Source organism: Dermacentor albipictus, chromosome 9 (assembly GCF_038994185.2).
Source record: "Dermacentor albipictus isolate Rhodes 1998 colony chromosome 9, USDA_Dalb.pri_finalv2, whole genome shotgun sequence".
Classification (NCBI taxonomy): Eukaryota; Metazoa; Arthropoda; class Arachnida; order Ixodida; family Ixodidae; genus Dermacentor; species Dermacentor albipictus.
Window position 1 is genome coordinate 34,712,020 of NC_091829.1, and position 25,547 is coordinate 34,737,566.

The 25,547-nt window shown below is 42.6% G+C and overlaps 2 protein-coding genes and 1 long non-coding RNA gene across 5 annotated transcripts in view; 2 read left to right on the forward strand and 1 right to left on the reverse strand.

The window, feature by feature from the left end:
* The window catches only part of LOC135906517 (2-hydroxyacyl-CoA lyase 2-like), a 28,707-nt gene extending 17,953 nt beyond the window's left edge, over positions 1 to 10,754 (forward strand). For all 3 annotated transcript variants that reach the window (XM_065437949.1, XM_065437950.2, XM_065437948.2), the window contains 7 exons: positions 26 to 149; positions 750 to 844; positions 1,718 to 1,872; positions 4,783 to 4,920; positions 5,692 to 5,866; positions 6,647 to 6,745; positions 6,885 to 10,754. In XM_065437949.1, coding sequence (XP_065294021.1) covers positions 26 to 149; positions 750 to 844; positions 1,718 to 1,872; positions 4,783 to 4,920; positions 5,692 to 5,866; positions 6,647 to 6,745; positions 6,885 to 7,070 — 972 coding nt within the window. In that variant the 3' untranslated portion in view covers positions 7,071 to 10,754. The remainder of the gene's footprint in view (positions 1 to 25; positions 150 to 749; positions 845 to 1,717; positions 1,873 to 4,782; positions 4,921 to 5,691; positions 5,867 to 6,646; positions 6,746 to 6,884) is intronic.
* Positions 10,755 to 11,911: 1,157 nt separating this feature from the next.
* Positions 11,912 to 20,516, reverse strand: Mettl2 (methyltransferase-like protein). The gene is made up of 8 exons (XM_065437952.1): positions 20,165 to 20,516; positions 19,418 to 19,509; positions 19,159 to 19,355; positions 18,146 to 18,195; positions 17,121 to 17,181; positions 16,154 to 16,290; positions 15,161 to 15,333; positions 11,912 to 12,294 (listed from the first exon to the last, which is right to left on the reverse strand). The coding sequence occupies exons 1-8, from the start codon at positions 20,242 to 20,244 to the stop codon at positions 12,149 to 12,151; spliced, it is 936 nt and encodes a 311-aa protein (XP_065294024.1). The 5' UTR covers positions 20,245 to 20,516; the 3' UTR covers positions 11,912 to 12,148.
* Positions 20,517 to 21,350: 834 nt separating this feature from the next.
* Positions 21,351 to 25,547, forward strand: part of LOC135906516 (uncharacterized) — a 138,873-nt gene continuing 134,676 nt past the window's right edge. Inside the window, exon 1 of the long non-coding RNA XR_010565756.2 lies at positions 21,351 to 21,425. This is a non-coding gene — a long non-coding RNA (uncharacterized lncRNA). The remainder of the gene's footprint in view (positions 21,426 to 25,547) is intronic.

The window sequence follows — 25,547 nt, forward strand, 5'->3', positions numbered from 1 at the left end:
AGTGCACTAATGCTGCTTTGTGCAGAAACTGGGCATTCCTTGCTTCCTTGGTGGCATGGCCCGTGGCCTGCTGGGTCGGCACAGCGAGCTCCAGATGCGCCACTGCCGCAGGGACGCTTTGGCCCAGGCAGATGTGGTCATCCTGGCAGGTAGGATCTTGTGCAATGCCTCTTTGGTGTTTCGGTAAAGTGGCGGCGTTTTCTGTGACATCAAAGAACTGTGCTCCGTGGTTGCCATATTAGGCTGTGACTTAGCCTTGCATAGGTGCAGTGCAGCCTGTGTTTTGTTATCTTGTGACACTACTGTCAACAAATAATAACAATAATAATAAATTATAGTAAAGTAGGCGTACGACTTGTAAGAAGCTCAAGTAAGTAGAGGTTACCATTTCACATGCTGTAGCAGATGTAGCATAGATGAGTCTAAATCTCTATATTGGTGTGGACTTACTTAGTTGTAAACTCAAAGCTTCTATTTTTCTTTTTTGTGTTTTGCTAACTTATGGCCAGGTAAATGAAAAGACTGACACCTAAATGAAAGGTTTGTGTCCATCATTCAGTAGACTTTATAAGTGCAATAAGCTTACGTCGGATTGCTCCAGTGACTGTCTAGTGAGACAGTTCGTGTTGCATGTGTATTTGAATGAGAAACTAGGAGTTAAGTTGGAAAGAAATTTCTGCTTTGGTGCATTTTTGCGCCAGTCCACAGAGGGACATCACCATACCAACATTTTTCTTGACTTGTCGCAGGCTCAGTGTGTGATTTTCGTCTGTCGTACGGTCGTGTATTGAGCCGCAAGTCAAAGATCATTGCTGTTAATAGAAACAAGTCTCAACTTTACAAGGTAAGAAGACAAATATGTAAAAGCTTGTGATATTTGTGTTCTTTTGTGTGTGACCTCATTGAGATTTAATGAGAGGCCTTGATTAACATTAGTTCGCATAATCCTTTGTGACGTGAAAAATAATAGCAGTCGCCACTGCTCCTAAATTACTGCCAGCTTTCTAACTTTCTCTGGGATTGCTGTAAGAACATGTTTGCTCGTCGCCTGCTTTGCAAATCAGGTGAACCTCACATGCATGACACCTCTGCAGCCATGTCACTGCTGTCCTTTGCTATTTTGAAAGCAATCAGACATGTTTTACTCATTCACTCATGTATAGTCTGTGGCTTTTGCAGCAGTGTATATATACTTCAAAGGAATCAGAAGCAGATGATTATGATGACAAAGTTTTTCTTTTTTTCATTGTTAGAACTGTTATAATAGATTGTACCGAGAAAGTTGCATAATTCTATGTATGGGAATATTACGTGTGCCGTTATAAAAGGTTCATCAGTGAGAATTGCATTTTCGGTGTTTGTCCATTAATTGTCTTGTTCATGATAATGTGCTCTTCCTGTTGCTTGTATGAACGGCAACATTTTAAACTTCTTAATCTCTTACAATTAGTACATTTCTGCACATTAAGCAGCAACCTTTTATGTTCTAAGCATAAGTAGACATGTGATCCATGTCCTGCGGTATTCGTTATATAAGAATATGTGCACTCAGGTTCTAGTGCACAATGAAAGGCTCTGAGTGGCTCAAAAATAATTTCTGGCCTTTTTTCTTTTTTAACTCTTGGGGCATAGCCAAAGTGGTGCTTGAAGGTTTAAAGGTATGATTATTGCTGCTAGTGTCCTTAAAACGTGATTGATTTTTTCTTTCTTCAACCAGAACTCGGATGCATTCTGGAAGCCAACAGTAGCAGTCGAGGCCGATGTTGGATCGTTTATGGCTTCCTTGGCTAAAGCCCTCCCTGACTTCAAATGCGATCTGGCTTGGATTCAGACACTGCGAGACATGGACAATGCCAAAGAGGAGAAGAACAAGTAAGCTGTGAACCCGAACTTGCTTGTTCGTATGGGTTCCTGGGCTTTTTCTTCATGTTACATTAATACTGTTACACTGTTTAAAAGTGCACCAAAGGAAAATGCTGAGCCAAGTTAGATCAACAGATTATTCATCTAGAATTGTATAATCGATTCCTGTGTGCCAATATACGAGTTTGTCTGCTCGAATGTCTTGCTGCTGCTCTTCAATTTAAATTGCCTGCTCCAGAACGGATGAGTTGATGCGATTCCCACATAACTTTCCTCTTTGTCGCTTTCTGCCAGTCTGCCATTGATGACGTGCCATGAGAGGTACTCACTCAGACGTTGCTCCAGTTTTCCATTTTCAAAATTTTCTCACTTACAAAAGCTATGTCCTGACTGCAAATGGCAAATTCATTTTTAGAGAAGCCCGGTCTTTCAATCTAGCATGGCTGAATATTTTCGTTTAGTGTACCTTCACTAATCGAGGAGACGCTCCCCAAAACGACTTTTTATTTATTACTTGTACTAGAGGTTTCAAAATCCATCGAACTATTGAGGATTTGATGCCCATTTCAAATATATCATTAGTTTTTATGTAGCTGTTAAAGTTCTCAAGTAATGTGATGGACAGTAACAGCCTATAGTCATCTTTGTGAGCAGTTCTTTCTGTACAAATTTTTAGCAAAAAGCAACAGACTGTAGCTTATTCAGCTCTTTGTAGATCGAAAAGTTCCGATATCCAGTCAAACAGTGTGTACATTTGCAGGAACTACACACAAAAAATTTTAGGATATTTCAAAAGAATTCTTTTTTCACAGTTCATTACTGCCGGGAGATATTGCAATTTCAAGTAGATACCAGCATTGTGCATATCTTCAAGAGTATGTATGCAAAATTTTGTTGGTATAGGACAATTGAAGTGCACAGGGTTATTTTCATGGGATTGTGGAAAAAAATAAATAAGTTGAAGAGCCCTCATTTTTTTTTCATAGTTCCAGCAATTGTACACACTGTTTGGCTAGATATTCTCACTTTGTGGTCTACAAAGAGTTAAATAAGCTTCTGCGCAATGCTTTTTGAAAAAAAAAATATATATATATATATATATATATATATATATATATATATATATATATATATATATATATATATAAAACAATAAAGTGCCCACGAAATGACAATATTTTGCTGTTTTGCAGGACATAACTCTAGAACCATCGCAGCTACACAAAAACTAATGACATATTTGAAATCTGTATGAAAAAGTATAATTCGGTGAATCCCAAATCTCTATTGCAAATACAAAAAAAAGTTTCTTGAGTTATTTTTAGAGTGGGATTTAAGGTCAAGTATTTCTTTGAGAAAATGATGTAAAGTGAGCAAGGTGTTTTAATCAGCTTTGTTGAGTCTTCAGGAAGCTGTCACTTCAGTTATGCAAATTTATAACGTTAGAGTATGGCAGACTGACAGCCCATAAATGAAATATTTTTACAATATGTCACTCTCCATTGTTTCTTTCTACTACCTCTGTAAGCTCTCTCTAGTAACTTTTCTTGAGGCCATCAACCTCTGATGGGCTAGTATTTATACGCACACAGTAATTATGTGGTGAGAAAGGTGCCAAATTATCTATATTGTGCTGTAGTGCAGGAAGTGCTGCCTATAGCCATACGAAAAATACAAGGAAGATTCGCTTGCCAAAATTTAATTTACTGCTTTCTTAAAATGGAATTAGTAGCAATAGTTATTGAGGAAACAAGAATAATTGAATACTGTATTTCCATGCATATAGCCTGCATTGCACATGAATCATACATCCAGTTATAACAACTCTTGCCAGATAAAAAAAGAAAAAAAAAAAGGAAACGTATTGCCTGTATGCAGTCTGCCTAGATAACAGCATACCAAAGTAATCAAACCTTTAGAAGAGCAAGCCAGCGCAGTTGGTGGCTCAAATCACAGCCCCAGAGCACACACTGCGCTTGCTCAGAATAAAAGTTTGTTCTTTCTGTCAGTTGTTGCCGCTTTCACTACTACTTTCTTTTGGAGCGCGGCGTGTCTGCATCCATATGCGGCTTTTGCCTTCAGGTTTGCTCCACGGCAGTGAGGAGCAGGTAGCCTCACCTAAAGATCAAAATTCATGTATACTTGCATCATCATTTTGCACTTTTAAAGCATAACTTTTTTTTTTTTTTAGCAAACCCTGCCGGACTTTTCCAATTGTGGCTGGTGCTCCTGGGTGTCGCTGTCTTGCCGAATAGCTCGCACAGAAAATCGATGAATTACGTTTTTGATAGTGGGATTGAACATTCGTCTCGCAGCACAACAGCCCGATCCTCGAACCATTAGGCCAGAGCTGCAGTCGCCTCTCCTGCGCCGACTTCGATTAGCTCTTTCGGATGATTGGCGAGTGTGCCATATCTCTTAGCATGTGTGCATGAGGGCATGTTCGCGCAAAAGCATATGCACACACCAGTTTCCATTAGACGAATATGCTTTTGCCCAAAAGCTTTGTGTCTGAGGGTTGAAATGCTGCCGGTGGTAGTGGCTTGGTGTTGTGCTTCTACGCCGCCTTGGCTAACAGTTGCGAGGCATGTTCATGACTGTAGTCTGCTGCGCATCTCTTATTGAGATGCGCCGTTTTGTCTTGCCAGCTTACCAACGCTTCTCTTACACAGATTCCCACAGTGCATGGGACCTGCATGAGTTTTTAATGTTATGTGTAGGTTATGTGTTCAAAAAAGCAGCGGTGGCAGCTAAACCTTTATAATCTCTTGAATGCGTCCCAACTGGAATCTCTTCATGCTGGACTGACAAGCTGTGCTAAGCTCTATAACCTTATCACTAGGAGCGTTTTTTTTTTTTTTTCTCGTGCAGCAGAAGGTCTGATGGGTTTGGTTCAAAGGCATTGCATTACAATTACAGGGCCATGGTAGAGGTGCCAGCTGACAAGCATTTGAGCCCATTGAAGGTTCTTAGTGAACTGGAGGCAGCTCTGCCGGATGACACGATCCTGGTTGCTGATGGCGGCGACTTTGTGGGAACGGCGGCCTACATCCTCAGGTGGGCAAAGACCTACTGAATGTGTTGTGTCTAAAATGTGCCTGAAGCATTTAAGAAGTGTTGTTAAACATTGCATTGCATTGTGTATTGTGTGATGTCTTATAAAAGGGAGTAACTACCTAGTCGAGTTAACCAATGCATTTGTTCCGAATCATGAACACGTTAACATGAATGTGTACAGTGCACTACTCTTACCTAGAGCGCTCAAACACCACACTGCAAAGCAAACATACTAATATACTAATGCTAAAGCAGCTGCCAGGTTCAGGTGCACCCAATGGGGGCGGAATGCGAAGTCTTTTACATATTATGCATTGGGTGCATATTACAGCACCCCAGGTGGTCAGTATCAATCTGGAGCCATTACTAAAATGTGTCTCACAGCCTGATTGTGGTTAGAGATGTGAAGCACCATGGTTATAACTCTTTACTTTTAGAATGATGTTCCCAATGCTGCTGTACACATTTCTCTCCCAATATTCGGGTGCAACATTGATGCCTGTATTTTCACTTCTGAGCAGAACTCGATATTGATGCTAAATTAAGGGTAGTTCTGACAAAAAATTCAAGCTAAGGCCCGTATTTTGTATCGTTTCATCTCGTTTTTCACTGTTCATTACTTGTCATGGGCGCACCAAGTGGCCGATCTCAGTGACGACGGCATGGCAGCATTCGAGCCCCGTCTTAGCTAGTAAGCAATGGCGAAAAGAATGAAAGGTGAAATGAATCATTTGAACATGTGATCGTAGGCATACTTTTATTCTTTTACAGGCCGAGTGGGCCACTGAAGTGGCTAGATCCCGGTGCTTTCGGGACACTGGGTGTTGGTGGGGGCTTTGCCCTGGGCGCAAAGCTTTGCCATCCCGAAGCTTTGGTGGTGATCATATATGGAGATGGCTCTCTTGGTTACTCCATGCTGGAGTTTGACACCTTCGTGAGGCACAAGGTCAGTTGAATTATGCAGCAAGCCTCCATGTACAAGTGGAACAACCTTCCCCAGAATTATCACTATTTATGCATACCTAGGTTAAAGTGCTGAATGTATTTATCATACTTGTCATTGCTAGTTGATTCATGCGTCATTCTTTGGTGCACTACGGTACTTGAGAACTCTTTTAGAGAGAGTGCATGACAGTTCAAAGTAATGTGACCTGATTATTTCAAGCTGAATGACACCAGAGGCTCTGTTTGGATTTGCTGTGCTGTATTTCATGGCCAAATGGCAAACTGAAACTCGAAAGCTTCATGGACTTTGAAAATGCCTTTGCATACCATTTTGGTTGTACACAGGCTGTATTTTGTAAGACTTCATTTCCTATGATTTTATTTGTTCCTTACCACCCATCTTGCCAAGCGGCTGATCCCAGTGATAGCGTGAATGTGGCTTTTTTTGAGTCAGTGATGAGAGAGAGAGAGAGGTTGGTTGACAGAAAAAGGAAAGCCTGCTGACCACAACATAACTGTCCAGTGCGTGGCTGACACCTGAATGTCAATCATCGGTGTGGGGAAGCAGGAGAAAGGACGGAAAGATGACGGTAAATAGTAAAAATGAAAAAGGGTCAAAGCTCTGAGAAACAAAATTTGAGGAAATATGAGCCCTGATTGTTAGTATTTGGGGAGCACCAGCTTAGGAAAAAGATGGAGAATGGAATGACAAAGAAACACCTGTAAAGTTTAAAACTGTGTGTGTTATTGCCCCTTGATATATTCACATCTTTGTTTTCAGATTCCAATTATGGCTGTGGTTGGCAATGATGCATGTTGGATGCAGATTTCTAGGGAGCAGGTCAAAATGTTCAAGAGCAATGTCGCTTGCGGGCTGAGTGTGAGTACTGCAGCTTGGATGGCCCTTACAACTTTTGAGCAACTTGCTCTTGAAGTAATCTTGGATAACTTACTACCTGCCAGCATTCCTGTGATTGATTAGAGCACCCCCTGATTAACTCTGGTATTGTTTCCTGCAGTACACAGACTACCACAAGTCAGTGGAGGGCCTTGGCGCGAAGGGCATGCTAGCGTCACTGCCTGACAGGGACCGACTGGCTGAAATTTTCAAGGAGGCGCAGAGGCTTAATGCCGATGGCCACAGTGTGCTCATCAACTGCCTTATCGGAAAAACCTCCTTCAGGGAAGGCAGTATCTCTGTGTGATGTCAAACGCAACTGCCCCCTTTATGTTCTGTGGCGTCATTGCAGAAGCGCAGGATGCTGCTGCCACCGGTGATCTAGTTTGGTGGAATGGTGCAATCCAGTGGAAGAATGATGCAATGCGTAAGCTTGTTTGATTTGCCCACACTTCGCTGTTAGTTTCGGCAGTGCAACATCTGCAAGATGACATTAATCCCACTCAGTGAAAGTTTTTGTGTGGAACAAGTTCACAGTAATCTTGTGCGCTTACAGATGGTGCACGACGTGTCAAGCTCTTCTGTTCAAGCACCAAACTGGCGAGAACCAGTTCGTGCAGTGCAGGGCAAATCGAATAGACCTAACACGGGAGCTTCGCAGGGGCAAATGCTGCATTGTTTCTCATCACAGGCTTGGTCTCAAGCCATGCACCATAGCAATGGAGGCGTCAGCCTTTTAGTTCAAAAAAATTATTCGTAACTTCCATGTCTTATTTTAAAGCAGTGTCTTCCCTAAGAGCTACCTAAAGCTAGCTGGTTTTCATGTTTTATCCTTGAACTAGTATGCTTTCTTTTTCTTAAGTAGTATTATAAGTTGAGGTGGTTGTCATGTCTTTCTATAGGAGCAAGGTCTGCTGAACAACATGCATAACACCAGCTCTTGTATGGTGGCAAAATTTTTTCGACTTCTCTGCTCCACCTTTGCTTGTTACCTGATACATAAGCTAGGCCGGGCCTGTACATTGGTGTGATGGGTTGTACAACACCATCATCGGTGAAGCGACTGACACTGGAGTGAAGTTGTCAACCCTTGAGAACACCCATCTCACCTGTGTTTGGAGAAACTTCCAACTTTTGCCTCACCACTTGCATTACTTCTAAAACAGTTGCATTTTCCTTTGTGCAAAGCCAGCTCACACCTGTAAGCTGTCGCCGATTCCAACTAGACATATGCTAGCCAGTTCGTGCAAATTTGCTTGTACAGCTGTGAGCAGTATGAGAGGGATCACTTAATTTGTCTTCAGGCAAAATTTACTTCTGACATGTGGACTTAACGTGTCACACAAGATATGCATCAAGTAACTTTTCTTTTGAATATTGAGTCGCATGAAACACTTCCTTATGTTCAGCATAGACCTTAAACTGCTGTGGCCTCTTTAAAGCAGATTTGGGCATTCCATTTTGTAGTGCTCTCGGTGCACTTAAATAAGTATCAACTGCTACTGAGTGCAAGTACGGAGGGACCAGCTAGTGATGATTAAATGCATCGCAGCCAAAGCTATGGGCAGCTTTTCACATTGCAGTCTGTGGTAACGTCCAACCTACGTACAAATCTTTTCATTGTGGTTGGCAGTTGATATTTAAACCTTTGAATTCAAATAACTTGCCCTGTGGCATATTGAGATACTTCAGTGAAAGCTTGGAAGGCCTTCCTCATGGTAGAACTTATGAGCCAACACACGCAACTGATTTCCAAGTGTACCTGCCTTATCAGGCTATTACAAGCCATCTCAAGATACAGCACATTTGATGGCTTCACAAATGATGGAGATTTGGTGTTCCACTCAAGAACCAGTGCAATAGAAATTACTTCAATTTACAAGTATTTTTATATTATAGTATGTGTGTTCCTATATTCACTCTTGCATTGTTTGTGTGACTCATCATGAATGAGCGGGATGGAGTGCTATGATCAAGGACCAGTACAGCTAAGATTGCCAGAATGTTCAAGTATTTTTATAATAGTACATTATACTGCTACTCCTCAACTCACCATTGCGACAATTTTCATATTTACATATTTACCATCAGTAAAACTAAAGCAGATAGCAGGACTAGTAAAGTTGACTTGCAGCCACATTAATTTTTTACAGAGTTTATGAACTTGAAGTGAAATCACAAAGTAGACAATGCTAGAAGTGACATTGCTTGTTAAAAGTAGTAGTCTGAGCATGCTTTCTAAATAAATATTATGATATATTGCACTTAACCCTACTTAATGCCAGTTTTGGTGATACTGCAACATTGTGATTGCATGCTCCTAAATCAGGGAGAATATTGGAAATCAATCTGTGATAATTGCGGAGAGACGCTTACTAGAAAGCTGTATTAGTGTACTCCTATCACATTCAGTTTTATAGCACAAACATTAGTGTGTCACCAACAGGGTATTTGAAACTGTATTAGCATATTATGTTGTTTCATAACAGCAACAACAATGTGTTACCAACAGGGCATATATGGGAAGTGAGCCAGAATGTTAAGCTGTGAAGGGTGGTTCCGCAACTGTTTTCGTGGGCAACGGTGTAGTCGATATCAAATGTAAATGCAATGCAATGTGCGACAGAGTCCTGAATTTGTTCTGAAATGTAACAGTTACAAAATAAAAGTTACATTGCACATATCGCATTCGAATAGAGAACTTATACAGTAGAACCCCGTTGATACATTTTTCAAGGGACCGCGAAAAAAGAAACATAGCAGTCGAGAAAACGTAACAATGAGGAAGGTCCCAAAATTGCCACAGAAACATCAGAAACATATTATGTTTCAATATATTTGCCCCTTCCCACCTCTAATATGCTTGCTGTATAAAGGCTGTTTCACGTGCAGTGACTGGGGCGAAAAATATTGTTGCTGCCCTGAGCAATTTTCACTAGAAGCTTTCACATTTCGCTATTGGGCGCTATTTCCTTTGGAGTGATGGGCAAGGTTGCCCCCTGCTCTAAAGGTATTCACGCTTGTATTGTCACAACAAAACAACATTTAAACTGTTCATATTCTTGATTTTGTTATCTAGTATTTAAAAATAGAATTAGTGTGCTTTGTGATCTTTAATAGCATTGTACTTTTACAATTGCTTAGTCCGGGAATGCGGTGATGCTGCACAAGGCACCGTGAAATAGATGTCGGCAGAAAAGCCCCTATTTTGACGCTGTTGACTTTTGGCCCACCCGAACACGTGCCGATCCCTGCGACTCTGTGACAGCGCAACCAACTTTGGGGAACCTAGTCGTGGGGAGCTGTGACAGTTGCAGTGGTCGCGGAACGACAAAAATCGGTGTGTCGCCGACTGAAAATTATGCCATGTGAAAATGCCTTAATACGGCTATATTTTGGAGAGCCAGCGAAACGTGCAATTGTGCCAGGACACACTTATTGGGACTAATGATTGCATGCTTCCTCATTTGCCTCTGCAATGCTGAATTTACGCAAATGCTGCATTCGAATGCAACATAACTTTCAGGAACGTGACAGAATGGCAGCATATTAAAAATAGGAACATGATACGTACATAGGTGTCAATGTTGTTTTAGGTTGGGACTGCAAAAATGCGACATTGTTGGAAAAACGTACAGCGAAGAATGTATCAACGAGGTTCTTTGTAATTGTCGTCTCACTTTGTCTTATGCCAGTTACGTGTTGGACATCAGCTAAGAGTTTGTACAGCTGCGGCAGTGAAAACTGACTGCAATGCAGCTTTCATGGGAGCCGATACTTAGGACAGCCAGTCATGACTGTTTTAAAATGCTGTGTTCGAGCAAGGCTGTGGGTTAGCAAACCAGACCCCTAGTGCTTTCGAAGGGTGTGAGAGCTCTCATGTACAGATTTGCTGTCTTTTATGAATCGATTCTGAGGTTGGCATACAACTGTGAAAGAATTTTTTCCACTGTAGAGCGAAGCAAAAAATAAACAAACAGTTTTCTGTTCAGGTTGGCCACTTTCTCTGGAGCTTTTCATCCATGCATAACCTGCATTTGTGACTAAACCATGCTTCTTCATTAGTAAATGCACAAAAGCTTGCTGTCATTTTAGAAGTGACAGCATTGTTGTTCCAGTTTTCAAAGTGATGTCAAGAGGCAGGCATGTTGGTAACTGCACTCACGAATGTTTAAAATAGGCGACTTCAAACTCTTCTTCGGTGTTGGAGGACCTATATTGTATTATTGCTGGAATGAAGAAGCGCTTCCTAGATTGGCAGTCGTTGACAACACCAGTGTATACAGTAAACCTTGATTAGCTCGAAATTTGATTTCTTGAAATATAGGTTAAGTAGAAAGGTTTTTCCTAGCTCGGTACCAACTCCATGTATTTTTCACCTCTTATCACGAAATGATTTTGTGTTGGACTTCGTATATCTCAATATCTTGACTGCGAAAATGTCAGGAGAGAAAGTCATTTACTAAAAGATTTCAATACTTTGTGTGCAGTCAGAAAAAGAAGACTGCAAATTTGTAGCAAATTCCTATAATTTTACCCCAACTCTTATCATCCACCATTCATGGCTGGCTGCAATCTTATTATGCGGGTGGAGTGTCGCTCTGACCCTTGACTAAGCGCAAGAAAGTACACGTGACCTCCACAACATGCACGCTCACATGTGTGCGGAGCGTTGTCAGCTTGCTTATTGGCCATGCTTTGTGTTTCTATGTTTGTGGATCCGTGCACTATGCACATTAAAGAAACCCAGGTGTGGTGAAAATTAATTGGGAACCCCCCCACTATGGCATGCCTCGTAATCAGATCGTGGTTTTGGGAAGTAAAACACCAGAACTTAGTCTTTCATTCTTAATCTGCGCGCTACAATGTGGTTTCTTATTGTGTTTCGTCAATGCGACGCTCTGCATGCGTTATCAATGGGATAAGCCAGCTGGGAATGGCGAATGAAAGAACGCCATATAATTGAGTGAAAATCACGGCCCCGGGCAGTATTACCGGTTAATTACTTTTTTTGTGATAAAAGCACTTTCATGATGTTTCATGCGACTATAAGCTTTGGACATGTTGGTGCCTACGTGCAACAGCGTTTCCTTGATTATGTGCAAGAATCTCTCTTGCATGTACACGCTCAACGTGTTGGGTGCCGAGTCACTATATCATGCAGAAGTGGTCTACTGAAAATACCACTCCTGGTTTATTGACTGAGCTTTGTGAAAGCGAAAAGTTATGGTGTCTTTTGCTAGTTTTGAGGTTAATGTTGAAAAAAAGAAAACCACAGTGTGCTGTATTAGTGTATCATGTGTTACTTAGTTCACAGATCTGAGTCGCAGGGCTCTGTGAAGAAAAACAGCTTGTATCACACAGGTGCACGACGAACTCTGCTTGTCAGGTAGCATCTTTTTTTCTGAATCTGGCTTGTATCCACACTCTATACATGCGCAACAACTTCCCACGGTTGACCTGCAGCCTTCGGTCCAGGTGGTTCTGCTCTTCTTCAAAGCCACTCTTGGCAAACATTTTGGTCAATTCGTCTGGAAAGTAGACAAAAAAAAAAAGCTTAATTAAAGCAGGACCATTGAGCCACAATGACTTCTCTCTCCCATTCCTTTTTTTCTTTAATACTCTCAGACTCCACATATGGCTACAAGATTGTTCAGGTGCCTTCAATGATGCAACTTGTGACCATACGAAGGAAGAGAATAAGTAAAGTTAATTGTTATAGTTATTTTCAAGTCAAATGTACAAGTGATTAGGTAGACAAAAAAGATAACTTGCCGCAGGTGGGAGTGGAACCTACAGCTTCTGCATTGTGCGTGTGATACTCAACCATTTAAGCTACAGCTGCGGCCATCCTCTCGACCAATATTATAGGTATTTGCCCATGTTTGCAAGGTTAGCAGGCACTACTCATGGCAGTGGATGTGGAATGCCTTTTTAACTGCAGGCATCACTTGGTACTTTATCTTGGAAGCAGGCAACTGGCCAATAAACTGCCATGCTACCAGGATGTATGGCAGCCCTACTCTCTTATTTTCTTCCTGTATCATAACTTCATATTAAATAGCCAGCCAATCAAATTGTAGACTGGATAAAAAAAATGCCCTAATATGGCAGGAACTCTTCCACTGAAACTGCTGGCTTCACTTTCCTCATACTTCATGCAGTGACTGAAATTGATTGCCGGTTCTGAAGAAAAAAAAAAAAGAGGGGGGCAGATCCAGCACACATGTTGGAATCAAATGTAAAGAAGGGTTTCGTGAAGTGGTTAATTAAATGCCACACAATTAAATGCAATGCATTTAATTTTTCTTATTTTCATCCTATGCATTGTGTAAACTCTTGCAATGTTTATGCACTACAGTGTTCACAAGGTATGATTAAATGCCAGCAGTCATTCAGGCTGATAGACAGTGTGCAACATTGATGCAGCGTCGTCACGAGGACAAAGGCGATCTTTGGTGCTTGTCGAGGGAAGAATGGTGAGGAGAGTTGTGTGTACAGAGAAGCATGACATGACTCTTTGTGTCATGGTGCATACTCAGTGGTCCAAGGGTTGGGTAGCCCAAACACTATGTAATCAGTTAAAGAAAATCTGAGAAGTTGTTGGATATCATACACTATTTCATTAAGAAGACTGTGTGGTGTATAGATGCCTATGAGCCATTATTATAGATGCAGGTTTTTACATCTTGATTTATTGTTTTATTACGTAGAACAAAGATGTGCTCACTTTCGCTGCTTTGTCAGTCAAACTTATAGCACACCACCCAGTGTGATGTATATAAGGAAAACAGGTGATCGATGCCATCAGTGTTTAGCATGAAATAAACAAACATCATGAATTTAAATTCGTTGTTTTAATTTAAATTCACACTCTGATGTTAAGTAAACCGAAATGTTCGGTAAGGCTGTGTGTTCCAATAAGGTTGCGCGGCGAATAACAAATAGAATATATAGTCTATCATTTGATTCTGTCCTTGAAGAGAATATGAACCTGCAGCAAATGGAAATATTTTTTTCAAGCTTCACATCGTCAACTGTGCCCAATGAAAATGAAATTACAGCAAAAAATGAAATTTCATACTGGCCACAATGAACATAAAGAACGAGAGGTTATATTGTAGAGCCTGCTGCATCGCTCAGGCAGCCACTGTTCTCAGCTAAATCGCAATCGCCTTCTTTCAAATTGTGCTCGTATAATGGCATTCAGAACTGGCTATTGCTTAATTCTACTGTTGAACCTCTTTATAACGAAGCCAAATCCGGCACGAAAATAACTTTGTTGTACGAAAAATTCTTTATAAGCACATGCTAATCATTACTTGAAGATAAATATTTCATTTGCTTAGTTATATGCGTGTTTGCCTGTGTTGATTCTGTGCCTATGTGTTACATTTAAATACTACTGAATGCCCTTTTGTTGCAACGTTATTTGGTATAAAAGCGACACTATCTGCCATGGCCATTCCAACTAAAAAAAAAGTGCTTTTTTTTTCACTTTCCTATTGCACTTCTGATTTATTCTTGGAGGAGGTATACACAGATGCATCTTGGCTCACAAGATTGGCTTTCAAAACTTCAATCTGATACTACACGAACGCATACACTCCATAGAGTCCTGAGTATGCAAACAAACTTTTTATCTGTTCCTAATGCTCCACCTGTGCTTTTGATAAAGTGCAATTCAAGATGTGCAGCGTAATGAGACAAACTTGCTAAGGTTGCAAATATCAGGATGTCAATATTGTTTTAAATTAGTGGTGAAAAAGGCTGTATATATATTTAATAAAGGAATTCTATATTTGATTGCATTCTGGTACTATTCAAACTCTACAACTATTTGCACACACCAAGTAGTGAGAGGTTTAGGAGTAACCCACTTCAGGCACTGCATTCACAATTGTACACACATTTAATTTACCTTCAATTGTATTTAACATGTGCTACATGTATCCCCAGACAGTTTTGGTAAAAATAATCGTAAAATAATATATGCTCGCCGTCCTCAAGAACCTAAATTTGTAAGTGCAATAGGTTTCATTGAAATTGGTTGAGCGATTGATTAATGAGGGTGTTTCTGGGTTTTATGTGTATTTGAACAGGGAAATGAAAGTTGACGCTTCACTGAAACTTTATCTTAGCCCTATCTCTCAGTATTTCTGAGAGATAATGCTAAGATAATATAGTGCTAATAGATATAGAGATAATAGTGCTATCTTTCAGTAACCCAGAATTCTGATGACACTAATGTGTGCCTCTGGTCAAAGTCTCATATTTGCAAAGTTCAAGTTGTGCGCCAATCGAATCAAACGAACACTGCACATGGTCCAAGACGTGTGCACAGTTACTCCGCTTTGTCACTGTCACCATTTGCTGAAGAGGTAGTTGGGTTGTCACCTTGAGTGAAGAAGTACACCCTCGTGCCATCTCCACGAGCGTAGAAGTTGTCCTCGATGCATCGGCCATTCTTGAACCTCAGCTGTGCCATGTCGTAGCGGCCGTAATCTCTGAAGATCACCTTTCCTCCCGGCTTCAGATACCGAGCCACTGAGTCTATGACGTGTTGCATCCTAGACATGAAAACAAAATGGAATGACTGAAAACAAGCCTTGTAACAGTTAGTGCTACATACTGCTTCGAGAGTAGTGTATGAAGCAAGAGTGATGTTTCACCAAAGCATATTCAGAATCAAAGAACAAGTTGATCAGATTCATAGTAGAAAACAACATACAGGCAATTATTCAGAAGGAGGTTTGAGAGCACAGGTCTGTAGGGGGACCTCCTTTCAAAGGTTCTAAGCAAGGTAATTGGCAAAACTGCATTAAAAATGGTAGTACACTTAGTTTCACTAGAAAAAACAAAACAGAAGTAGGCAAAAAAAAAGTGAATGTGACATGTGAATTTTAATAATTTGTCTAGTGTGCAAACAGTTCTTTTGAAATGTATTACCATGTGTTTCATGCGATATAGTCGAGTGTTTCAATTAGATAAAATGAAAAAAAAATGTGGTACATTGACCACACGACTTGAACTTTGCAAATATGAGACAACGAACAGCGGCAAATTTAGGATTAGTATTTGAAAGAAAAGTGAAAAATAAGATGTTTCACTGGTGAACAGGATAGATGCCATGCTGCTGCATATATGTGGTACATTGACCACACGACTTGAACTTTGCAAATATGAGACAACGAACAGCGGCAAATTTAGTAGGATTAGTATTTGAAACAAAAGTGCAAAATAAGATGTTTCACTGGTGAACAGGATAGATGCCATGCTGCTGCATATGTTTGCTACAACCGGCAGTGTGAGCCTTACTGTGCACGATAATGTGCTAGCCCACTATTGAAACTTTGAAGTTAGGGAGGGATGCAACTTTCTGGTACTTGCCTATCGGGGCTGATGGCACTAAGAACAAAAATGAGCATCACAATGTCCAAGCTCTCCTCCGGAAAAGGCACTTCCCATTTTTTTGTCACATCGCAGACAAAGGCATGGCATCGCTTTTCGTCATAGTCCTTGTGTTCCTAAACAGTTTAAAACAGAAGACAGAGCAGAGCTAGTAATTGTCGGAGTAGTGAACCATCGTAAATATAGTGACCACAAGAAGTTCCAATTTGTTACTAGCAGCATATGTAGCATTCATCAAAATAAACAGTCACAGTGTCCGAGTACACAGCTTCAGGAAGCTTGTAAACTAATGCATATCATTACAGCAGCGCATTGCACTGGGAGGACATGTGAATGTGCCAGTGGCCTTTAAACTGACCAAGTGATTCATCGTTTTGGTAACTTCATGTGTTGCTAGCTTTTCGCACAAACAGTGGAGTATACTATAGTGGTCAAACAAAGCCAGAACTGATTGCAAAAGTGAACACAGGTTGGAATGAACCACACATGCTAAGAATCTAGAATGGTTGTGACACATAAGACTAACTTTCAATACAGCAATTCGGTGTAAATGGCTGCTGAAAATGGCTTGGCTCCAAAACAGAGTTGCTGTATATGAGTAGCTTCTACTGTTGGACATGTGTAGTCTGGTTAGTCATGGTTGGTCTGTTTCTGCCTATACATGTTTCATTCTGGCTTAGCCGTATATCATATAATACCACTGTAAATAGAAATTTTATAGTACAAGAAAAGAGACAAATATTTAAAATTTGTGTGTGTGCTCTTCACTGCTTGCTCTTGCTGTGGCCTGAACATTTGCAAGCATTTATTTTGTATTAGTTAAGGTTTGTTAGTTTTTCAATATTGCATAAAGTAACTGAAGGGTGTTTGCCAATTTCATCAGTGATTTGTTCTTTTAAGTGTCTCTGCAACAGCTTCAAGTTTATTTTAAAGATGTGATAGATACCTTCAGAACAGAAACTGCTGTCGATGAGAAATCGCAGCCATACACGAACAGGCCTGGGTCTCTGCATGTGAATAAAAAAAAAAATACATAAGGAGCTGGCATAAATTCTTTTGGATTTCAAGATTAGTTGTCTGTAAGATAGCGCCAATGCTGAGAGACCGTGAGTAGTATACGAGCGCAGTTATTGGCTATCCTGTGATGCAGATCTACCAAGAACCAATAACTTGAAAAGATCACTTTGTCTGCATCCTTTGTATTGTGCTGCTTTAAAGCGTAGCTCTTAGACGCCCGTTCCTGCGGCGACCATCGGCGGCGTAACTGAGCGAAAGATGAGAGCGAACGCTGCATGCAGCAGGGTATGAAAAATGCGGCGAGGAGGAAAAGCAGAGAGGACGGTGCAGCGGAACCATGAGGTAGAAAGTGGAGGAGGAGAATATGGCGAAAGCGTAGTGCCGCGCAAGACGTACTTTGCGGCGACAATGGCTACGAGATGGCGCCAGAGTAGCGCGCGTTGTCTGGGAGGGGCTGTCTGTGGCGGCTGCTTTGAACAGTGCCCACGCATCACTCACATGCTGGCTCTTGCGATCTCCAGATTAGCGAGGCAGTTGTGCCCCACTTAGCTCCGTTTGCAATTTGCTGCATGGGACAGATTGTTCATGCCAGCCAAAATATAGCGAAATGAAAACGCATGTAGAGGCGCGTTTAAATTTCACGTTAGGGAGTATCATAATACTCAATTTTTTTTTTATGCACTAGGAGGTTAAATACTGAAAATTAAATGAAACCAAGGCCTAGTAGCAGGACAGGGGTAAGATGGGAGGGGTCCTGACCTTGCAGGCAGGCCTAAATAGGCTGATTGGGATTTTCATGAAACAACAGGAAATACTAATGCTTTCCATGCCTTGCTAGCTTATAATTGCTACAAGATTCCACTGTGAAGATACATATACTGAAGGAAACTCTACTAGGTGGTGCAGTTCTAAACGTCCATTCAGTCAGGAGTTTAAATGCTAGTGTTGACTCACCTGTTCACATCCAGTATGGGGAACACTGTATTTCCCACACCGCAGCCAATCTGGAAAGAAAGAAAAAGCAGATTGGCTAATTTGCGATTCAGAATCGGTTGCATTCAGACTCCTTGAGCAGCTCTCCAGAAGGCAGCGAAAGTTCATAAGCCTGGACATTTTGTTACAAAATGTGCCAGGTGTAGTGTAGCTACTGAAATAGCACAGGGAAATCGTCCTATAAAGTGTATCCTTTTGAATACATTATGCATGTTGCAACTTATGATGATCACATTAACTTGAGAATTAGAGCATTCTTTTCTACTGCGTAGCAGTGACATTTCTATCCATAATTTTGTTGTCAGTACTTCGAGAGATTTCCTTCATGCATGCCAAGACAGAGAATTCAAAGGGAATTCTGTATAGGGTCAAATATGTGAAGCCTGCACTAAGGCACTGAAAACTATACATTTGGAGACTATGAGATGTTGCATATTAGAACTAGACATACATGCAAACATCAATCTTGTTTCAAGCACAGGACTTAGTCATTAAAGCCATGGTGTGTTTCCACAATTGATCACTTTTGGAGCATGTTGATTGGCTGAACCAGTGGACACGAAGCCTGTCACACCACTGTGGTGTTGCTTTAGTTTTACATCATATCACACAAAAGTGAATGTTTCCCTGAAAGTAATCGGTCTTGAATGCAGCCTCAGAAGCGAAGTGATGTCAGTGCAACCATGCTATAGCTCCGTTATAGGGCCTCATCTCAATAGACCTGCTCACAACGCATACATATGGGCCTGGCTGACACCATAATATCTGTATTCACTGGTGGTTTCCTATTGTTCATTGGTCTTGACATGCATGCATGCACACCACAACCAATATCTACTGCTGTACTGGTGGCATGGCGAAATTGGTCTACTCACTAAATTAAATGCGGCATGATTGGCGGCTATAGCCAGCACTTTTGCACTACAAGAGTTGGTGTGACTGTGCAAGATTCAGTGCAGATATAGGTGACAAACCTCAAGAATCCTTAGTGAAGCTGCCTTGCCTGGATATCCTTCTGTGCCATCATCCTGTGGTACATCCTTTGCAGGAGATTTACCAGGCAGGAGCTCAGGAAATTCCACAAACAGCCAGTGCCTATCCTTGAAAAATCTGTTGCTATGGATGCCATAGAACTTGTCCCAGTATTCTGCTGCTTCAGCTTCATATTGGTCTGTTGAAAAACACAAATTGCATAAGCTTCCAAATTCTTTCAGGATAAGTAACGGCTCGTACCTCTGACAGCTGGTTCCACTCTGATGACCGAGTTCTCATCCACCTTTTGTTTCGCAGCTTTCAGCTGTTCTTCAGTCCAGCAGACGTCGTCCCTGTGTAAGCAGTGTTTATATCCATGTAGCACCAGGCATCACACAGGTCTGATTTGCAGGTTTGAGCAATGGTGGTTAAATATAGGTGTTGATAAAAAGGAAAGAGTAGTGACCTTTAAAAAATTCTATACCTGTCTGGCAAGTCTTCAGTGATTTTTAGAAATTCTGGGAGTAGTTTCCTTGTACACAAAGAAGGTAAAATAGCCAAACGTTAGCGATAACTGTGGTGTTTTAAGTTAGATGAGTTCATATTCTGGTCCTGACGGGGGACACATATCCCAAGAGGTTTAATCGCGTACACTTGATTCGTGTAACTGAAATATGACGATCGGAACTCTCTTGAATATGTCCGAGACATAGTACCCCAAAGAGACACTTTCTCGCCCCGTACTAAGCTAGAAATTTTCGACACTGGTTTATCGCCCATCATTGTGGAAATACCAAGCTTGAGGAAGCCAAACACGTATTTTCTTTTTATTTTAAACTACCCGTCGCATTGAATGTAATGTAATAACTATAAGACACAGGAAGCCCATACGTGCAGACTCAAGATACACTCCGTTAGTACGAACGTTTATTACAAAGTGACGTTTTTTAAGCATGTGCGATGGAACCTGAGCACACGATATAGAAGCGAAACAACACTTGTACTTGCCAAGCATTGTGTTCAAAGACTCGGGTATCGTCATCAAGGTAACGTTGGCCAAACTGAGGCCTTTTGTCGCTTTCATCCATCGTGTTTGAAAGTGCGGAGCGTGTTAAGTTCGGGTATGATTGGCGTGAACGTCCGACCGGATCCGACGACGTTGGAGTGGTGCAGAGTCAAACAACGATCACGGTCGGTCACGAAGCTAAAAGCTCCATAGCGAGTCTAGCACTGTTTAACTGAATTCGTTTTGCAAGCACAGGCATTTATACGGCCACAAGGCGATAAGTCGAGACCTAAACAGAAGTTCGGCCACACGCTCAAAACGCACGATACTATACACTGTATGACGTTTGTGGACGCTGCCATTACTGATGTCGATAGCGATAGAGCTAACGCTTTTGTACTGGGTATGGTGGCTAGAGAAGTGGGTGAAATTTAAGTTATCAAATCCACCGATCTGAGATAATTTATTTTACTACATATTTACATTTTGAAAAGCATTACTATGATAAAATTGTGGCAACAATTGCCTTGAACAACCATGATGTGTGGTGGCCAACGTACCCGGATGTTCCGCCACCGATTGGTTTAGGTGCCAGTAAGCTAATACAAACAAAGTTTTGATGTTTCCCCCGATATCGACGCCTCTGGCGCTCTAAATTGTATGCCAGACTGCTTTATTGTTGTGGTTGAGGTGGAGATACCGCAGTACACCGAAAGCATGGCATCCGAGATTCTGACACACCACCGCCCTTAGATAGCGGAACGCCGTGATACCGGAGGCTTTCCAATGCTTCAGCTCATGCAGAGATTTGTCGCGGTTATAAACATATTGCTTGCATATCGCTTTCTGACGTGTTTTACTACGACGAGCAAGTCGCAGCGGAAGGGATGTTTTCAAATGCACCCTACAAATCTTGCATTGACATTGTAACGATTAGTACTAGTTATTATATCAATAAGAACACAAAAATGTTGAAAGCTTCTCGAGCAGGTTGCTGACACCAAACAATTGGTTTCAACAGCACGGAAGTGCTCGATTTTTTTATTATTTTTTCCGTGTCTGCTGGGACACCCGATATCGACGTTCTCAGTGTTGGAAGTCTTTGTGTCATGGCCTTTTGGCCACTTGCACACGTTTTGATACATACACTTTTCATGTCTCAGCTTCTGGTTCTTTTCATTTTACAGGCCCGCCTGTGCGGACGTCGATGTGGGTCAACCTATCGTGCAGCTGTACCTTGAAAGCTGGCTTCCCTGCAATAAGGTTAGTTTTGGGGGAAAGCTAAACTATGGGGGGACCTCAGGGTGAAGTGATTCGGATTAAATTAGACGACGTGAGGTTCTCAAACACATGCCTAAACTTAGTACAGAAGGCACAAAAAGTTATTTTCACCTCGCCCCAAGTTGAATGCGGCCACCGCGCTTAGGATATGTATTTGTGGCTCTGATTGCGCCCGATGTTGTCTTTTTGTTGTTGTTGTTGTTGTTGTTGTTGTTGGGTTGTGATACTGTTCTCGACTTTCTATTCTTGTTGAAAGGGATACCTGTGTGCACTATAATGCTTCACACTATGCGGATATTGTTAATTTCTCTTTTACAATTACATCTTTTATGGGCCCACACCTCCGGTCGTTTTCATGTTCGCCGCCGTCCGTCACTGGAATCCCGATATTGTTTGCTAGAGAAAAAAGAAAGACCAAAGAAAAAGTACATCGAACTTCGGCCAACAGACTGCCAGTCTAGAATTCTACCTCTCAGCCACTCTGCCGATTGATGCTGCAGCAGTGGAGAATACTGATCCCGGTGAGCGCGAATGCTCCATCAAGTGCAATGTTTTGTTAACGCCCGCTCAGCGTATGTGTACTGGATATCTAGAGCTTGCGTGCTTCTTGTTCTAGCCAGCTGTGGAGGCGGTCCTAAATTAAATTGCTTTTTCTATATGTAATGACAGCGAAATATAGGAGCGCGTCTGCTTTGTCTTCATTAGTCATCTTCTAGCGCTCGGCTTCTTCTCATGTTTACGCGATGGCACTGACGTCATTTTGTTTTCTTCAATGACAGTGTTAGGCCTATTAACGGGGTAGCCGAAATGTACATTTGGGAAAAGCCGAACGAATCCAGCAGTAAAAATATGCGGATTTCACGCACTGTGGGAATCGAAGTACGCGAAGGTTTCTGTGCTTTTTGACGATAATTAGCGGTGATGTTGACGGTGAATGTTTACTTTCTTCAACGTTTAGTCCAACACGAAAGTGGTGAGTTCATGTTTAACGTTAACTTGCGTGCACCACTGCCGTTTGTCTGCGTAGTTCACAGAACACACGGGGTGACGCGTTTGCTTGATGCGTTGTTGCGCGCCATACTTCAGAACCTCCGAGAGGGTTGAGTATATTCGTTTCCTCACATGGCACATCGCATCGGGGCAGAAGCATTAAGCTTGAACTGAATTGTGGGGCTGTAGGTACGTGCCAAAATCACAATCGGATTATGAGGCACGCTGTAGTAGCGGACTCCGGATTAATTTTGACACCGTGGTTTTCTTTAATTAACGTGTCCCTAAATCCAAGGGCTCGAGCGTTTTTTTTTTTTTATTTCGCCCCAGCGAAAATGCTCTTACAGCGGTCGTGATAAAACCGCCTTCTCAAGCACAATGCTAGCCGCAGAGCTGCGGAGGGCACAGAAGTGTTGATTTGACGTGTGACCGTCTCCGTATAGTGTCGCCTATAGACCCTACGGTGCGCTTTAATGCGGCTCTGCTTCTGCACGCCCTGCATAAGTTGTTCGCTTGACAAATTTGTATGGTGTTTATTTTTCAGAAGTAGCAGAAACGTACGGTACGGTACTTTGAACTTAAATTTATCCTGTTTGCCCGCAACTGCTGTCCTGTCCATAGTAGTAGCGTTTCATTGCCTTCCCACGTCACCTTTTCCCCATCCCCAACCCCTTTGTACGGGAACTGCAAGCGAAGGGTGGCAATGCTCTTATTCACTTCTTTCGCGAATGTGTCGGTTCTACCTATTCTCTGCCTCCTCCTCTACCATTCTGTCTAGCTTCTCTCTGGACTTGCACGTTAGCAGAAAGGTAAGCGCCGCAATTTCTGTAATGCTTTAGCGGGGGGGGGGGTGTCACGGATAATTACAGCTGTCAAGAGGCTAATGTGGCGCCGCCAAGGGAGCTCCAGAGGGCACTGCGCACATTCGGCGCAGTGCAAAGGTCCAAACGAATTTCTCGCGTCGCCTTTCCTCTCTTTCGCGCTCCTGTCATGTATGCACACGCTCTGAACCACCCTCCGATGCAGTGTGCCAGGCTAAAGAGTTGCTTTAGCAGAGACTGCAGGAGCTAATTCCAGACAGGCTAAAGGAAGAAGAAAAGCCGAGTCTTTCCACTTCACCATCTGAAGCCGGCACTCCACTACATGTAGAAGGTACTTCCAACTCTGCGATACGCCAAACACCTTTTACCACATCGTCTAGGAATGCATAAAGAACTCGCGGACAATGCTCATCCAAGCACCAACAGAAGACCAGTGGGGGGCCCAGCTTACAAGCCCAAGAAGGCCTGAGGACCAGCTACGGCTGGTGAACAGGGCTGGGCTATGAGCACAGGGCCACGGCTACCTGGAATAGGATGGCCGCCCACCTTCGGGCATTAACAGCTTGGTCTCCGTAATGAAGTTTGTTCGCCCACTTACTCACTCCACTTCACCACCGTGAAGCTCAACTCAGACACGAACTTACTTTACTTCTCGATAGGCGATTGTTCGCTCGCAACTATGAATGTTCACTCCAACACCGCACGAAACAGTCGAAGGCTTACTGCAGATTATAATTAAATCGCCAGCTAGTGGCTTCACTGCTTGGCGTTGAGCGTGAAACTGTAACTTATGTTGCGATATTTCTCTCAATGGTGGAAAAATGCACTAGCAGGCGCGTAAACGTGCCTGATGGTGCCATTGACCGACCGACCGACCGACCGAGAATGAGTGGGTGGGTGTGAGCGAAAGTGAGTGAGTGAGTGAGTGAGTGAGTGAGTGAGTGAGTGAGTGAGTGAGTGAGTGAGTGAGTGAGTGAGTGAGTGAGTGAGTGAGTGAGTGAGTGAGTGAGTGAGTGAGCGAGCGAGCGAGCGAAAGTGAGTTTCCTAATCCGCTTCTTTTGCGCATTATTGATGTAAAGAATATTATTGTGCCCTAAGAGCGAAATTTGGGCCTGGTATATCTTTGCCCTTCGCTTCTAACACGAACACTTTAGATGTTAAAGGGCACGTAGTGCTGTTTTAAAGTTTCATTCATATTTAAAACAGCTCAATAAAAAAAAACACGGACAAGCAAGGACCCAGGACGCACTTCAGGAAGAATATGAATGATCCGTACCAACTAGCTGGCACCCAAACCCTTCCGAGTCTAATATTAAAGTTTCAACGAGGGGCGGTTTTAAATTCGGGGAGTCGAAGGCTGGCCCCTTCCCTCCCTTCCTTGCGTTCTCGAGACAAAACGAATTTGCCATGTTTTATTCTTTAATTTGTGAGCGCTTATTCCGCACACACCCTCGAAGAAAACCGGGAGGAATTTCATTCCGGCTTTAAGAACCAGCGAATGCTGCTAGCGACAACAGTTTCCCACCGCGCTGACTTTACTCAGCCGACTAGCTGCATAAATTTCGAGCTGGTATTAGTCAGTCAAGAACTTTATTGAGGTCCTGAGGGGTCTAAGCCGTTGGAGATCGCACGCGGCGAGCTCCTTGGGCCGAAACCGTAGGCGACGCCCAAGTCGGGACGGGAACGTGGTGATGCTCCGCCAGTTCTTGGGCCCTCTGGACGGCCTTGAATTGCAGTTTGAGGTCCGGGCTTTTGAGGGCTTCTTCCCATTCGCGCTCACTGGAGAGAGGGCCCTCTGGTAACGCGGTACATTGCCAAAGCATGTGCGAGAGTGAGCAGTAGGGTTCTGGGCAGTCTGGGCAATTTGCCGGGATTTCTGAATTGTAGTGGCTTAATAGGCCTCGTGACGGATACGAGGCCGTTTGCAGCATTCGAAACGCGGCCGCCTGCGCGCGCTCGAGTTTGGCGTGCGGGAGCGGGTATTTCATTCTGCCTTTTCGATAGTGTGAGGTGATTTCTTGATATGTGAGTAGCGGGTCATTAAACTGAATGTCCAGCCCCTCGGAGGCCGTGGGACCGTCGCGGCGGGCAAGTTCTCGCGCACGGTCATGGGCCGTTTCATTGAGGTTGGGTTTTTGCGGGTGGATGTCCTTCCCCATGTGAGCGGGGAACCAGGAGAGGCACCGTTTGCACTCGTTTGAGCTCGCTAGTAATATATGCGCTACCTCTTTCGGTACATTGCCGCTTTCGTAAGCCCGAATTGCAGCACGCGAATCCGTGAGGACATGGGTAA

Excerpts from the sequence above, each read along its gene's own strand:
- Mettl2 (XM_065437952.1), bottom strand. The coding sequence starts at position 20,244 with ATGGATGAAAGCGACAAAAGGCCTCAGTTTGGCCAACGTTACCTTGAT. Across the intron at positions 16,291-17,120 it reads CAGCAGTTTCTGTTCTGAAG|GAACACAAGGACTATGACGA; the intron begins GTATCTATCACA and ends TAAACTGTTTAG. Across the intron at positions 12,295-15,160 it reads GGTGTACTTCTTCACTCAAG|ACGAATTGACCAAAATGTTT; the intron begins GTGACAACCCAA and ends TCTACTTTCCAG.